Source organism: Panthera tigris, chromosome B4 (genome assembly GCF_018350195.1).
Source record: "Panthera tigris isolate Pti1 chromosome B4, P.tigris_Pti1_mat1.1, whole genome shotgun sequence".
Lineage (NCBI taxonomy): Eukaryota > Metazoa > Chordata > Mammalia > Carnivora > Felidae > Panthera > Panthera tigris.
The window spans coordinates 71,887,984-71,905,721 of record NC_056666.1 but is presented as its reverse complement, the minus strand read 5'-3'; the positions used below and the strand labels follow the sequence as shown (position 1 = coordinate 71,905,721).

The following is a 17,738-nucleotide window of genomic DNA, read 5'->3' as shown; positions in this document are numbered from 1 at the left end:
TGAGCAATGATAGTATCATGGTCACTTTTAGCAACTGCCTCTGTAAGAGCTCTTGACTTTGTAAATCATTAATAAATAATTACAAACACTTAAAAACATTAAAAAAATAATAACAATTACAGTTATAACAACTGTTTTTATACAGATGATAGTACCGGCATCTCCCTCCCATTAGAAAAAAATATCAAACATTTGATTCTTTAGGTAGCAACACTAATGCATTTTGGACTTTTCAAGGTCTTTACCCTGCGAAGCCTATGTTTACTCACATTGGTCACCACAGCCAGAATCGCTATTCCTTGCATGATGGGCTGCCAGGCTCCGATGTCTTGGGCTTTTTCTGGAACCATGCGTCTATACTGGGTAGTCATTTTCCATGCGTCCACTCTTATTTCCAATATATTGTTCACCAGAGCCAACAGGGGGGCCAGTGGAAAAGAGGCCACAAATAAGGTGACGAACCCAAACTGAATAACTGTCAATGGAATGGACACACATCATGGAGTGGTGGATGGATGGAAGGACAACGTATTTTCCTTTACTCTTACAAAGAAAGAAAAAGGCAAACAAACTAAATCCCAAAGAGAAAAGACATCCATGGTAATAACAATGTTCAACAAAAGACAAATATGAAATCTCTGGAAACAAGACTAATTATAACCAGTTTCTATCACATGTATACACTTAACAGGAATAATAGACCTAAAATCTTTAATCAACTCAAGTTATTTGCTGGTATTAAAGTTGGGACACTCTCAGTATGTTACTCATTCTCTGTTGAAATAACAATGTTGGAAGATGATTCATGATTTTGGGTTAAAAAAAGAAAAGGAGTATTGTGGAAGTATCTAACAAGTTCAAAAGAAATAAGAAATGTACTTTTGGGAAGGCTATGTGTAGAGAATGTTAGAGGAAATATGCTGCAAATAGGCAAATAAGCGACCTTCCCTGAGTCTGCAAACGCCAAGTTGTCATGCCTTCAGAGAATTTGTAATATTATTACAAATCACAGAAATGTGACAAAATTATCTTAATAAGGCAAAATATAATCCTTCAAGAATTTTTATCTGGAAGTGGTTGCCATCTATGTGGTCATATTAAGTAAATATCCAAGTGAGGGGTTAGAAGTACTTTTCTCCTTGTAATTTAGGTGGCATTGCTATAGATGGGCGGCAGAGATTGGGGCAGGCTGTACCACAGGGAGGTAAAGGTTAGAAATAAGGCCAGAGATCTAAAAGAAATCTTTCAAGTAAACGAGTACAGATATGGGACTAAGGCTGTGAATGCCAGGAAGATTTACAGCCCCTTTACAGCTACTGCTCAGAACAGGGGCAGGGACCAATCAGGCGAGGAAGGGCAAGACTGTGGAGGGGTATGTAGGTAGAAGGAGCTGGCATGTTCTTCTGGTCTGAGAAGCCAGGGTATGCTGCAGAAGAACAGAGAGGGCTGGAAAGATCTGGCAGGTCCACAGGCCAGGCAAGAGCCATCGTCTTCAGGGAAGACAGACAATTACCGGAGTTGATGATATCATAGATGTTGACACCAATGCTTGGTATTATGCTGCTGACTGTGTCTATGCATCACCTACCCCTAAATGAATTCATCTGCCTGCTAGGGGCCAGGCAAGTAATAGAAATGTGTGGAGTGGGTGCAGTCAAATGTGGTAAACTGTCAAGTGCATAGCCTAATGAAATGGAAGGGACTGCATACAGTTGCCATGTTGGAATGAGGGTCCAATGTTGCCTGATCTTATTATTCAAGAGAAGCCAGAAATGAGGACTATGCAAGCAGTCAACCCAGTTAAAAATCCAAAACAGAAAAGATGTTGTTTATAATGACAACAAAAGTATAGACCATTTAGGAAAAAGTTAGTGAGAAATGTTAATAAGGTATGATAATGGTCTTAAAAAATAAAAACAAATAATGATAAATGAATGAATGGTAGGATGTACCATATGCTTCTTAATTGGGCAGACTCAACATGGGGGGACTTATATCAATTTTTTTCTGCAAAATATAATTTAGAATTCCAATACAAATTCAGTTAGTGATCCCAAATGGGTATTTTTTTTTTAAAGCTGAAAGAGGATGCTAAAGTTTTTCAAGAAATATACACAAGTAAAATAATGAAAAGGAATGCTTCGACCGACAGGAGAGACATTCTGGAAGAGGATACAATAGGTCTACCTCTGAGAGATTCTAATAATGTATATTATTATGCTCTGGAATTGAAACAGTTTAGAACTAGTGCATTAATAGTATGAATTAAACAGAATTGATGCAGATATTCATGGGAGTTTACTATATTATAAAAAGTGATGCTTCAAATCAGTGGATTCAAGTGTTGGAGCAATCAGCTACATCACTGGAAAAAACTGGTATGGAGTCCTCCCTTTTGACATCAAAAGAGAGATGGATTCACTGAAAAATAATAATGCACCAGAAAAACCAACATGGTATCATCTGTTTTGATATTCAAGCGAGAAGAACTTTGTAAGCTTTGAAATGAAGAACAAAAAAGACCTACCGATTCTGCAAGGCAATAAATACCCAATGTAAAAACAAAAATAATCCTTGTCTAAAACTTTTCCATGACCCTATATTGCTAATATGCTCTATGCTTACTTCTTCACTTTGAGTTTCTTGAAAAAGTACCTCAACTATTTCTCTGCTTATTCCCTCCTCAAAGCCCTACATCCTGCCACGGCCCTCCCTATGCTCACTATGCAGTGGCTGCAGATTTCAAAGCCAGGGTACATTTTCAGTCCTTATTTGTTTGATTGCTAGGCAGCTTTTGATATGGCCAAACATTTCCCTCTCAGTGGAATGCTTTCCCCCCTGACTTTTGTTTTACTTAAATAATTTTAAAAAGCGAAGGTGTGTGTGTGTGCACGCGTGCACGTGCGTCCACACACATGCATGCACGCACATAATTTCTTTTAAACGCTACCTGTAGTGCTCCTTCTACCTTTTCCCACTGTGCCAGCAATTAAGTGTGGTTTCAACTCTTGCCTCCCCACCCTGCCCACTTATTTTGCATTATGCTCCTTTTAGTCAGTGTTCAAATTCCTCTTAAGCAACATTCTCACCTTCTAAGCTTTCCATGTTGGAGTAACTCTCTGCTACATTTCTTCCAACTGTTCTGCTATTCTTCCTTTGTGGATTTCTTTCCCCATTTACCCTTTAAATGCCCCATTTCCCCAGGGCCTAATCATCAATTCTGTGTCTGGCATGCCTGAATCACCCCCAGGGTCTTACCTGCAGCTTCTCTGAGCTCCTGGGGAATCCAACTTTCTAATGGACATTTCTACGGATCCATCCCATCGACACCTCACACTTGAAATATTCAACACTGAACCATTTCCTTGACACCAGCTCCTCTCCTCATATTCTACCTGCACATTCAATCTCCTGGAAATTATCTCACCAATTTGATTCCTCACCTACCATACTAGTCATCTCTTCAGCACTTGTCCAATCTGTCTCCCTGATCTCTATGCCCATACCCACTGCCTCTATTTAGGTGTGGGGATTACCTAGTTGTGTGGGTTACCTGGTGTAGCCTCCCAAAATATCCTTCTCCTACCAAAATATCTTCCATTCTGCTGCCAGAATGATCTGATCTTTGTCAACATAAACATTATATAGTTCTCTTGCTTACAAATATTCCCATGGGTAAGGATAAGTTCATTAAGGAGAAGTTCTAGTTCCCTGGATGACCATATGAGACCCATTATGACACAGTCCTTGCTTACCTGACATTCCCACCTATGGATCCTTTGTTCTCGCCATACTTTGAAGTGGCCAAGCTGTTTCATGTCCTTGTACTGTTAAATGTCCACCTCTTTACATGAAATGTCCATTCCCTTTACCATACTTGAAACAACTTCCATTCACTCTTCAAAATCCAATTCAAATCTCATGTGCTCTAGAAAGTCCCATCTGCATTTACTTTCTTAACAATCCACCAAATACTGACCACCCCTCACTTGGCTCTGTAAGGGCAGGCACCAAGTCTTACTTGTCTTGGTATCCCCAGCAATTGATAAGAGTATTTGGCATAGCAGGTGCTCCATAAATGTTTATCAGATGAATGAATAAAGAGGTAGGAGGCCTGCAAACATGAGGAAATACCAATGCAGGTAGTGGGAGGAAACAGTGGAGATGAGGAAATGGAAGAACACAGGCCTGAGTCCTGGAGAAGTATAGTGGGGTGCTGAGGTGGGGTTAGCGCTGGAGAAAGAGGAAAACGGGTGGGCACAAGGAAATGCTAAAGAAGAGTTGGTACTAATTATAGTAAATTAGGTGGACAAAATAATATATGAAGGTCACTGTTTGAATAGATCTTTGAAAATTAACTTGGAGATGGAGGATGGTGAGGTCAAGTTAACAAGGATAGAGGAGGCAGGGCCAGAGACAAACAGGGTCCACTCCATCATTTTCTTGCATTTCATTTATGTCACCCGCTCCCTAGGAAGGCCTCACCAAGTTCACAAGAGACTGGGTGTCTGTGCTGTAAGTACAAAATGGTATCTTCTGGTTTTGAAGCTAGATTTTAGACTGACAGACTATCTCTCTATGTCCTGTGTCTGAATTCTCAGATGTTAAGACCAGACATCCAGGGAAGCAATTTGGTTAACAGACCAGGGTTACTTTAATAATCTCAAAGGATGGTGGGGAATTCACTAAAGATAACAGAAATTTCGCTCAAAAATAAAACCCAAAAAACATATGCCATAAAGAACTTCACCGGTGTTGAGTTTGGTAAGTTCTTTATAGATTTTTGGAAGCTAACACTTAATCTGATATCATTTGCAAATATCTTCTCCCATTCTGTCGGTTGCCTTTTAGTTTAATCCAGTGAAGAAATGGGCAAAAGACATGAATAGACACTTCTCCAAGGAAGACATCCAGATGGCCAACCCACACATGAAAAAATGCTCCACGTCACTCATCATCAGGGAAATACAAATCAAAACCACAATGAGATACTACCTCACACCTGTCAGAATGGCTACCATGAATAACTCAGGCAACAACAGATGTTGGCGAGGATGAGGAGAAAGAGGATCTCTTTTGCATTGTTGGTGGGAATGCAAGCTGGTGCAGCCATTCTGGAAAACAGTATGGAGGTTCCTCAAAAAACTAAAAATAGAACTACCCTACGACCCAGCAATTGCACTACAGGCATTTATCCAAGGGATACAGGTGTGCTGTTTCAAAGGGACACATGCACCCCCATGTTTATAGCAGCACTATCAACAATAGCCCAAGTATGGAAAGAGCCCAAATATCCACCGATGGATGAATGGATAAAGAACATGCGGTATATATATACAATGGACTATTACTCGGCAATCAAAAAGAATGAAATCTTGCCATTTGCAACTACGTGGATGGAACTGGAGGGTATTATGCAAAGTGAAATTAGAGAATGACAAATATCATTTGACTTTAGTCATATAAGGGCTTTAAGAGACAACAGATGAACATAAGGGAAGGGAAACAAAAATAATATAAAAACCGGGAGGGGGACGAAACAGAAGAGACTCATAAATATGGAGAACAAACTGAGGGTTACTAGAGGGGTTGTAGAAGGGGGGATGGGCTAAATGGGTAAGGGGCATTAAGGAATCTACTCATGGAATCATTGTTTCACTATATGCTAACTAATTTGGGTATAAATTTTAAAAAATAAAACTAAAAAAAAAAAAAAGAACTTCACTGGGATGGTGGGGGCAATATTAACGTAAACTCAACTAGCAGTTGTATGTATGTGTTGAAACTCCAAGCTCAGGTCACTTGAATAAATATCTATGAGTATTAGGTCCAGACAGTGGTGCTCCAGCTGAAGACTGAGAGATGCAAAGGCTTTGTAGCTACCTCGAACAGGATTAGTTAGCCAGGGGACAGGTATACCCACAACCAGATGCCATCAAGGCAGGAATCAAGTACTATTAATGCCTACAGAAAAGAGCGGCAAATCTGTGTGAAAAGCTGAGGGTTACTACTGAGGCTTGGCAGGAGTTCTTCAGGTAGAGAAGAGAATGGTGTTTCAGGCAGAAGGGAGATCTAGTCCCCTCCACTGGGCAGAGGGGACTAGAGCTGGTGGTTGGATACAAGGCTCCAGGCTCATTTGCCAGAAGATGTTTGGCTTCAGCAGCTAGGAGGCATAATTAAGAAGGTAGATGGTGGTGTCATTAATGAATATGGGAAGAAGCAGGAGGAAACTATAATGAGGCCATCGACAAAGGCACTCTATATTTATTTTAGAGGAACAAAAATAATTCAAGAGGCACTTGGAAATTCTCTCTCTCACAAAGTAAAATAACAAAAAATAGTTTCACTCTGGTATAGAATATGGAACAGACTGCTTTCAAAAATTAATTTTTCTAATTCATTAGGTATTATTTAGATAATAGGAAAACAATTTAATAAATCTAAAAAATATCTCTGTAATAGTCGTTATTCTATCCTTTCTTGTAGGGTGGGATGAAGCCGAATTATTTTGTTGGTAACTATTTTAATGAGACTATGAAACTCTAAAAGTCATACCAATTTCTCCCCAAAGCACAACCTTTTCCTATAACTTTTTCTCACAATCCTCTTTATTTGACTAATCAACTACAGAAAAATAACTCTATTTTTTCAAGGTATGTTTTCAGTGCTAAAATAACAAATGATATTCTGCCCCAGAATGTTGTTGTTATTAATGCTGATAATAGCTCCAATAAGAAATATTTACAATTATGACTCATTTTGGAATCAGAGGTAATTTTCTTACAGTTCTTTTGAAAATTAACAGAATAAATAAATAAATAGAGCTTCTACGTTATGTACTGAAGCTACACCCTTAAACGAACCTGGTCCCGAAACCTAACAAAAGCAAAAATGAAATTTAAATCAAACTCCAGGCTGCAAAGTATTGTTGACTGAAGGTGCTATGAACCTTTCACTCACTGAAAGAAGCAGATGTGTTTCCATGTTTCATGTATATTTTTAAAAGCAATTATTTTATATATAGAATGTGATTTAATAAAAACCATCCTCTATCTGCAGACTTGTAAACAGGAATTGCAAAGGGGTATCTTTGCAAACACACAAACCCCTCTGCATAAATGCACAGCCTGTCAACCAAAATGTTCTGCCTCCTTTCCTAATCCCCTAAGCTGAAAAAAATTATAGTTCAGTGCAATGGTTAGCTGAAAGGGCACAGATCTAAAACACATAAATCGTTAGCCTCCTAATAAGATATAAGTGTGTTATGCATAATAGAAAAGATGGTGTTTCCTCTGGAAATCTGTTTTGAGATGTGTCCACTTAAAGGCACCTAAGAGCTCAGGGTCAAGTCCAATGAACAGAAACAGAGCCCAAGCAAATACTGCACAAGTGGACAAAGCATTCAAGAAGGAGGGGACCTGTGCTAACTTCTTAATCCCAAACCAGCAAAATGGTTCTGAATTCAAGCCAGTGATTATCCATGAGGTCAAAGAACCAGGCAGAAACCGTGGGCCAGAAGAAATAGAGATGCTGTTACAGGCAGGTGGGAGGTGTCAGAGGGGAACCCTGTGATCCTGCCTGCCACGAAACAGCATGTGCCTACAGGCTCTCTGTCCAGGCTTGCTTCAATGACTCATTCAGAAGTGTATCGGCCAACAGCTGTGCCTGCGTGGACTCCAGCACAAGCTGAATCACCTCTAATAATAGTTCTGAGTTCATTCTCAGACAACATGGTTAGAGTGCTCTGAGGATGGTGAGGAGGTATCTCAACGAATATTCCAGTCCACTGCTTCGTAATAAATCTTTAGCTTTGTACAACATACATATTGACAAGGATCCACACAGTCACCTTGTCTGAAAGCCTGATTGTGTACTTTGATCTAGTGGAGAAAAACATGCTTCTCTTCATTTCAATATGCCAGGTAATTATGTGGGATCCAAAACATGCTCCAATCTAATTTTTACATCAACTAAAACTTCAGTAAGGACTTACTCATTTCAAGATATTCATAAAACAATCCCAGTTTGCCCATGGGCTGCAGGTGGTAGTCTTGTTCCCATCGCGGGGCTATCTTTTCTGCTCTGGAAACTGTGCGGCATCGTCCAATCAGGTTCTTGACCCAGCTGCCAAAAAGATCAAACTATCAATTAGAATATTATCCAATTACTTTGCAGATATCTCAAGCTAAACACATAATCCTCCCAAGAAATTAATTTCTTGGTTTCATGCTAAATTTCTTTTTGTTCCTTCTTCTTTACCTGAAAGTATTTTGAAAAGCAGCACTATGTACTGAGTTTTAAGATCGTAACTGCTATTATTTTTTTCTCCCAGCTCCTTTCCACGTGGACAGTTGATTTTTTAAATGTTTTTATTTTATTTTTGAGAGAGAGAGAGAGAGAGAGAGCGCGCGCGCATGTCTGTACACGAGTGGGGCACGAGGGAGACAGAGGATCTGAAGCAGGCTCTGAACTGACACCAGGGCCTGATGTGGGGCTTGAACTCTGGAGCCATGAGATCATGACCTGAGCTGAAGTTGGATGCTCAAATGACTGAGCCACCCAGGTGCCCCAAGGACAGTTAGTTTTTAAAAAGACTTTCATTTGATCAACTTTATTTTTTCCCCCATTTCCCTACCATTATCCACAATGGTCTTTCCAGAATGAAGTCACCAGAGAAAATAAAATGAAGACAGACATGGTATGCAAGCTGGTAACAGTGCCCTGGAGAAGATCGAAGCAGAGTAAGGAGTGGAGTGTTGGCATTTGTGGTAGGGGAGTGGGGCGGTGGCAGGGAAGGGCTCTCACCAAGAGTGACATTTGAATAAAAATATGAAGAGGCAGAGAAAACAGCAACTACAGAACCCAGAGGCAGGAACAGGCCTCCTACATCTGACAGAAAGCATGGAGCCTGGTGTGGTCCAGGCCTAGCAGGAAACCAGGCTGGAAGTTTTGAGGAGTGGGGAGCCTAAGAGACCACTGTGGAGATCTGGGCATTTTCTACTCTGGGGGAAACAGGGAGCCATTGAAGGGCTCTGAGAGAAAAGTGATGTATTTTCATTTTAGATGAAACAGGTCCAAGACCCTAGTTAAGCTGAACAAATCAAGGACCAGAAAAGCAAAATGCCTCCTCAAAGTCACAGTGCATAGCTGGCTGAAAACACAGCCTAGTGCTCTGCTCTATCAGACACTGGCCCCACAGAGTCGTCTCTTGTCTTATATGTTATTTTCTTTCTCAAAGCCTCCAAATAAATGTTTCCCCCTTTTCTATGGCTCTTTTTCCTGAAAATAAATTGAAGTCTGGCAGTGAAATGAGGTGTGCACCTGTAGCCTGAAGAACCGTTGTCCCCTAAGACAACAGCTGGCTTGTGGTCTACTCATGGAGTTCACCAGAAGAGGCACAACAGCAGCAAAGAACGTCAAATACAAATGTCTGGGCCAAGCTTTGGCTGATTAAACAATATACTTGTACAGATTTCAAATTCAGGAAATGAGAAGGCCTCACGCTACTGTAAAGACAACTGTGTGTGTTGCACGCGCACCTGTGTGGGTGTGCACTCCCCATGCCCCCCGCGGAGATACGCGTTACAAATAGCTCATTATACTATTAGGTTTCCCACTGCTGGCTGGTCTGTGTCAACTTCACTGACCACTCCCCGAGGTTTACAAAGGGGAGATTTCTCTACAACAGACGGTGCCCCTGGTTTCACAATCTTTTCCCATTTCTTTCTCTTCTATGACATGACGGACACAGCAGGCGGCTGTGGAAAGTGGAGGGGACATGGTCTCAGACACCCCTGAATGTGAATCTACACTTCAATGCTTACTATTTAACTTCAGTCAAGTTCAAATAAAATGGGTGATAAAACCCTGTCAGGATAAAATTCTGTCAGGATTAACTAATTCAGAACAGGTACAATATTTAGCACATTTCCTAACACACCAAAACCCCCTTCACGGGATTTTCTTTTGTCCAGTACAGGCTAACTGGCTGAGGCCAGGACGACTGTAAATACAGCCTAAGCTACTTAGGATTCTGACTAGGGGACGAAAATGCTTGGATCGGTGGATCTCACGTCAGCACTTCGAATGGCCCAGAATGCTTGTTGCTGGTGCTATTTCCTGTATCCCAACCCGAAGCTCTGGCATCAGTCAAGTCTAAAGCATGGCCTGGGAACCTGCAGTTTTACACATGACAGAACCCTTGTGAGCCAGGTGGCATCAACGACGACACATCCATCACCCTTCAGGACATCCAATGAGATTCCTGGTTTCTACTGTTTTGTTTTTGGCTCTGCTTCATACTTCCAGCCTCAGCCTCTTGACTGAACCGTCTCCAAGCCCCAGAGAAGCAGGTCTTTTGCTATCAGGGCCCCAAATCCATTACAATTTGGACTGAGGATGGAACCTCTGTCCCGGCAACCACTCCCATGACCGGCTCGGCTGGTACTTCCCTCTCTCGAGATACTGCCTTCCTCCACCTGTAATAGGTCATATTAGAAGTCTTTCTGACTAGCTTTCTTTTCTGAGCTCCAGGCTCTGAGCCTTTTGTTCAGTCTTCCTGAGTTGAACCACTCATCTGTAGTAGGAAATCTTGGGCTGTCATCCATCCATCACTGTTGGTGGTCTTTTGGGTTTTCTAGTGGGTTATAATGGATTCTAGTGCAGAGATCTCAATCTTGACTGCACACGAGAATCACTTAGAGAGCTTTTTAAAAATACAGACGCCAGACACGGGTAGGATCTTTCTTCTGCTAGCAGGGTTTACAACACAATTTTCTTAGGAAATTACCATGCACATTAGCAATAACAGCATTGTAAAAGGTTACCCTTCCGTAAGTCCTTATTATGTGTAAAGCATGGTATAAAGCACTTTACACCTCATTTTCTCTTTGTATCTTTATTATCATATTTAATCCACATACTACAGATAATCACAATTTCTGTGTAGAATATTCTACAGTATTTCCATTTGCTAATTTTGATTATAAGCATCCTTCACTATCTGAATCTATTTTACTGTTCCTGAATGTAAAGAGTGAGTATGGATAGTGAGGGATAACTGTATTTAGGGTTCTCTCAGTGTATCTTTGGTTCATCCTCTAGCCAAATCAGATCTTGAGAAGGGATAGTTTCCCTTGTAATAGCTCACTTTCCTGCTTTAAGTAGTGCATACCCATTGTAGAAAATACAGAAAACATATAAAGGATGAAAATTACAGCCCTCCATCATCTAAATGCCAAAGAACAATGCTACTGGCATTCTGGATATTTAATTATTTTACTTAACATTTTAGCATATAAATTTCTCCAGAGTGAATGGCTTAATGCAGGGATTGTGTCAGCCTTTTGTCAAATACGGAACAGAATTCCCAGGAATGCCTCAAATATCAAAATACTAAGTGAGGCTGGGAAGGCCAAAGGGCTCTGAGCTTGCTTTCTGGGTACAAACAAACAACTCTGTTACTTTGCTGATGTGCTGTATCTGAAGGATGGGAGTCACTCATTCACACTAGAGCACGCCCACTAAATACGAGCTACCGATTTAGGTGCTGGTGGGACCCCAAAAGGAAGCTGGGTCACAGTGCCAGATGTGCTGCTCTGTTTGCTCCAAGGGTCCTTGCCAAGGACCTCAGGTGGTGTGGGGGTGGAAGAAGGTTAAGTTTGTGGTAACATTCATTTCACTGTGTTCGTTTTGACATATTTTAACAGTGTGAAAACAGTCACCGACTTACAAGGCTTTTCTCTCCATCCCTGTGTATTTTGGGGGTGAGGGTAGTTGTGGGTAGCAGGGATAACTGATAGATCTTTCACTTTGTGTGAAGAAAGAAAGAAGGAAGCTGGCAGCCAGACGCAAAGAAGCAGAGATGAGAAGAGCCCCTGTTGCTCTCTCAAGTGCTAACATCTAGCATTCCCAGTTTTCAGACAAGGGAAAGATAACTCAAAACACACTGCCCTTAAGTATTTTAGGCCAGGAGTAGAAATATCCAAATGAAAAGTTCAGGTCGCGATAATGTGCGACAGTAGTCGCACTTGAAGTGCAGGTATAAACAGACCACGGATACATAATACATCCTTTATTTTTAAATATTTCATGTGAATAAGTTTCATTTCATACCAATTTCTTAGTACCAGTTTAAGAAATCTACTCCCCCCCCCCAACCCCCGCTGCCACCCACCCACTATGGTTTTGAAATCAGAAAATAGCTCACTGACAACCAATTAGTCACCAAAATTTAGTGTTAAATAATTAGCCTACTTCCTTCAGAAAAATGCTTTTTAATAATCTGAGTTAAGCCTTTCCTCTATTTGATATATTTATTCTCATATATAAACCCAATATTTGTGCATGGCCTACTTTTACTCATTTGGAAAAATCTGAATATGAACTCGGTGAAGGTAAGGTTGTTTACTGAGTTGTAAGGCTCCAAAATAGTAATTTTATAGCTAAGACCAGAATCCCTTTTTTTATGAGGGGGGAGAGGGGAGAAGGGAGAGCTAGGGTGGGAAAGGGGGGTGTCTGTTTAAAGACAGACCCTGATACTTTACATTGAAGGCGGAGGATGAGCCTGGTGAAGAAATCTAGAAGGACACATTGATACCTAAAGGTTCCTGCTCTACAAATACAGAAAGAAAAGAAAAAAAGAGGTTAACGGCTCTGCAAAGAGAAAGAACAGGAACTTGGTAATGGGGAACAGAGAGGAGAAGTTAGGGGAGGGAAGAGAAAGAAAGAGAGGGAAGTTGTCTGTGGTGGGGGAAAGACAGGCAGCAGAGCCTGAAGCCTACAAAGCCTGGGGCGCCTGGGTGGCTTGGTTGGTTGAGCGGTTGAGCAGCTGAGTGGCTGACTCTTGACTTCAGCTCCAGTCATGATCTCATCACGGTTATGGGATCAAGCCCCGAGTCGGGCTCAATGCTCAGCACGGAGCCTGCTTGGGATTCTCTCTCTCCCTCTGCCCCTCCCCTACTCGTGTGCTCGCTTTCATTCTCTCTCTCTCTCTCTCTCTCTCTCTCTCTCTCTCTCTCTCTCTCTCACACACACACACACACACACACACACACACACACACACACACACACACACACAAAATCGTTATATAGTGAGGTGAAAGACTTTTAAAAGATGGAGGTTTTTTATTTCAAAATAAAGTTGTTTTTCTGCCTCCGTGTCCCAAATGTCAGTAAAGACTGTTTGTGTGAGTGGTTTTAGAGGACACTGAGGAGAGGGACCACACTCTGCCTTTGGGTTGGCATGAGCAAAAAGTACAGATGTGGAAGGCGACACAGAAAGGAGATGAAAAGTTTTGTGAGCACAGAAACTCAGAGTCAGAAGTTATCTTGAAAAGGTTAAGTGTGATACGCAGAAAAATGTACCCCCCTCCCCAAATGTCCACGTCCTACTCCCCACAACATATGGATATGTTAAAGTCACATGGCAAGGAGGAATCAAGGTTGCAAATGAGCGACTTTTATAGTTTCCTGGATCATGCAGGTGGACCCAATGTAATCACCAGGGCCAATAAAGGTGGAAGAGAGAGGGAGGGGGATGGGATTACAGAAGAGTCAGAGACACGCGATATTTCTGGCTTTGAGATGAGAAAAGAAGCCCTAAGCCAAGGAATGTGGACAACACCTAGAAGCTGGAAAAGGCAAAGAAACAGATCCATCCTAGAGGCTTGTGAAAGGAACACATCCCTGGTAATACCTTGACTTTAGCCCACTGAAACCCCTGTCAGACCCGTGACTTCTAGAACTGTGAGATATTAAATCTGTGTTGTTTTGTGGTTTTTTTTCATTGTCCTGTTACCATTAAGTTGGTGGCAATCTGTTCAGCAGCAATAAAAGACGAATATAATAAGCCCCCTGAAAATGTGCAGAAATTGAGATGGCCCTGGACTATTCGCTTTGATACAGGATAGGGCTTCAGTGAAAATTGAAAAGGACAGTGTGACCTACACCAACGTCTGTTGTTCTCATTTCTTAGGGAAAGAACGGTAAGTCAAAACATTTGTGGTTATCATTTTAGATGATTATCTCTTAAAACATTATGTAATCCTGGTGCCTTAGGACCACAAGAGAACCGCTCTTCTTGAAAGCACATGGATTTGGAGTCCTAGGATCTTGGATTTGAATCCCACAGTAGCCTCTTATGGATAAGGCAAATGTGGATAAATCATTTAACCTCTTTAAGCCAAAGAATCTTCATTTGCATAAGGGAGATAAAAATAAGAATTGTTTGAAAAATTAAATGAGAGAGATCTACAAAGCACTTAATACAAGTGGCTGGCATACACTAGGAACTCAACAAATCACAACTGCTGATTTTTAAACCATCCTATAAAGGGAGGAGAAAGTCCTGAGAAGTGAGGGGAAATAGTTCACAGTCCCAAAAAAGGCCAACTCTCCATGGACTGGGATCAGTCAGCTACCAACAATGGGCTAATACGCATAAAGTGTAGCAGATGGAGATTTAAGTTAAACAGAGAGAAGTAGGTTTTTTAAAAACATAATTATTAAAAACTGGATACGTTCACACCGTTGGTTGGACCATCTTGTCTGGAGACTTTTACTAAATAGAGTTTACTCCATTTTAGAGGTAGGCATCCAGCTGTGTGAACACATAGGCAAATGATTTGGATGGGTGGGCTCTCCCATCCCTTATCATATCCCCAAGATTACACGACTTAATACTCACGGAAGTAACACCTCTTGTATGTTATTCCAGATTGCTTTTCCTCCCATGATTATTGTCAGCTGTGTCGTCAGTTCAAGGAGACAGCCACCTGGGTCACACTGGAATATTAAAAAGAAAATCTCATTTAAATTTTAGATGGGTCTAACGTGAAACTGAGAAGGATTAATTTTATTTTTTTCTGATATTTATTCTGCTGAGGCAAAAAGAATCTGAAGAACATACGGTGAAGAAACTCTTCACTGGGCAACTGGGAGAAAACACAAAGCAGCTTAAACGGTCAAAAGATTGCAGTTCTATACTCATACCTCTTCATTTCTGTATTTTCCCAGCCAATAGACTGGGTCTCCTGGATAACCTACAAATTTGCCCTTAAAGAATGCGATGTAGAAACATGAAGAATAGTAGTTGACAAACTGGAATAAGAACATCTTCATGGTCAGGCTGTTCTCATAATCAGTCTGGGTCCTTGGGAGTTCTGTAGTTAAATAAAGGCAAGATTTTAGAATTGTGAACAGCTTTGAGACCCTAATCGAAGACACTGATACATGAGTTAACATGTTAAAAAAAATACAATTCACACTGTTTTCATTTAAGCTGTTCTAAATTCCTTAACATAGCTGCTGTGTTAAGTTCACACATTGTTACAAGAGTCTGCCCCCTCCCCCAAGAATGCAATATCCCACATGGCAAAAATCTTCAAGGGTTCCTTAAAATTTACAAGCCCAATGTTTTCAAATGGGCAAAGGCTGTTCTCTCTCAGGTCTGAGTGGACAAAAAATTATTTTTGAACAGCCTGCTAAATGATATTCTTGTCTTCCTGAATTGCAATAAGGTAGGACTGTTGAAACAACAAACAAAACAAGGGGGAACTTGTTACGAGAATTTGGGGAAGAGGAAGCAGGTCATCCTCCGGGTTGAGAATTTAAATCAGTCTGATCATTTTCAGAAGATGACCACTGAGCAGACCATTCGGAGAATGACCCAGGCATATGCAGCATGTGGGGAGCGCTTAACTCTGGCCAGGAAGCAGCTGCCTGGGATACAAGCCAGAGAGAGAGAGAAACATTTATTACAAAAGCTGGAGCTGATGAGAACAGAGCTATATTAATATGAACAGCATGGGGGGAAGCCACACAACACTGTGATTACTTGTCCTCTCAGCAAAAAAGGAGCATATTTGCCACTGGAACCATGACCCTATTCCACTTATTTGTAATAAAGAGACTATTTACTTTCAACAATAGGGTACGTGATCTAATGTAATTGAAAATATTATTCAGCACTGATCTGTTTACACAGAGCTTGGACATTATAATGATTGTCTTTGCTTTGTCCCTTTTACTAATGCAAAGCTGTAGATAATTCATTTCCCACACAGGTTAGATAAAATATGTTTACACTTGAAATTTTCTAAAATTTGTAACATATGGAAATTGAAATGCCTAAAAGAGACAGTCTCTATTTCTCACCCGGTTCCAAAAATGTCTTAGAAATGACCTAAACTATAATAGGACCTTACCAAAATTAGTAATCATGATTGCTACTTTTTCATATATGGTGTTCAAAATCATGATGATGATAAAGCTGATAAGGGAAGCAGTGATAGACGTGGCCGTCTGTGGAGTCAGGTACTTCTGGATTGGATCTGTCCCATTAAAGTTCTTGGGAAGTTTTGCAGAAAATACAATGAACACTGAGAGCCTGTAGACAATGATCCCAATAACTGAGGCGATGATCAATAGGATCTGGAAGCACAATAAAGACAGCACTTCACTAATAGCACTATTACTTCACTAATAGTGTTTTTACACTTAAAAATTAACCCCATGCTCAAATGGACAAGGTGCACGAGTGAAGTGATGGGTGATGGGATATCCTAAAGTGATATTCTTTAGGATATGCATTCAAGTTTTTGCTCAGTTGTAATCCATGAAGGGGATAGGTTTCCTTCCAGCAGAGAACAGATCACCTGGTTCAAGGGTCAGCAGGTGCTACCTGTTGTCTTGGTCACCTGCAGGAGGTGAGATTCTGAACAGGACGGGGAGCCTGCAGAGGTGCCCTGAGGAAACGTGGAAATGGCCACAGGTATCTGCTGATGAAAGCTTCACACACGTCTCCCCTTGGATCTTAAGATCTGAAACTGGCAGTTATTCCTACCTGCTTTTGCACAAGATTCATTTCACTCATCTGTTGTTTTTGACTGCATAGACCAGTGTCAGTGAGGGGGTCTGAAGCACGGTTTGTACACGGTTGGTAGGATGTCGCTTCCTCCCTAGGCACGTTTTCTCCGGCCACTGGGTAATGCACATTAAAGGTTCCGTGTTTAAACTGTTTTCCCTACATCTACTTTCTTGGACTTACTCCAAAGCATGTACTCGATGTGTCTGACTGCTTGTGAAGACTGTTACCAGAGACAAAAGCTATAAAAAATGTGAATTTCAGGGCCAAGTAAAACCTGCCCTGTTGTTTACAGCAACACAGAGAGGCTGGTTTTCACCTGTGGAGAGCAGTAAAGGGAGTGATTAACAGGCAGGGTCCTGGAACCAGGTTCCTGCATTCGAATCCCAGATATGCCTCTAGTTGTGGGACCTCGTGCAAATCACTTAACCTTTGGGACTTCAACTTCTTTGCCCACGTAATGAAGGATCCTAATGGGAACTAACTTACAGGACTGTTGTGAGGATTTAATGAATTACTCCAGGTAAAAACACTTAGAACACGAAGCCCAGGCAAACGAAAAGTACTATATTACATGTGAGCTGTGGTTATGGAGGCTGAAGTGTTAACAAGATGTTTTTCTTACTTTTAAAGTTTGTACAGAAGGCATTATATTTCCCCCAATAATTTTGCTCATTATCTCCTTTCTTACAGTTAGGGTTTAATGCTTGTGAAAGGAATGACATGTTTATGTGTGTGAGTATATGTGAAAATTCGCCAAGGCTGAAGAAAATGTATTAGAGAAGGTATATCCAGTCTTCCTCTCTGAGAACAACAAATGTGGGCCATTTAAAGTGTATATATTTCACTTTATTTTTTGAGAGAGAGAGAGA

At 41.0% G+C, this 17,738-nt stretch overlaps 1 protein-coding gene across 2 annotated transcripts in view; it reads right to left on the bottom strand.

Moving 5' to 3' along the window:
- Positions 1 to 17,738, bottom strand: part of ANO6 (anoctamin 6) — a 194,031-nt gene that overhangs the window by 13,852 nt on the left and 162,441 nt on the right. For both annotated transcript variants that reach the window (XM_042992140.1, XM_042992141.1), the window contains 5 exons: positions 16,208 to 16,433; positions 14,994 to 15,163; positions 14,689 to 14,786; positions 7,994 to 8,124; positions 270 to 475 (listed from right to left, as the gene is read on the bottom strand). In XM_042992140.1, coding sequence (XP_042848074.1) covers positions 270 to 475; positions 7,994 to 8,124; positions 14,689 to 14,786; positions 14,994 to 15,163; positions 16,208 to 16,433 — 831 coding nt within the window. The remainder of the gene's footprint in view (positions 1 to 269; positions 476 to 7,993; positions 8,125 to 14,688; positions 14,787 to 14,993; positions 15,164 to 16,207; positions 16,434 to 17,738) is intronic.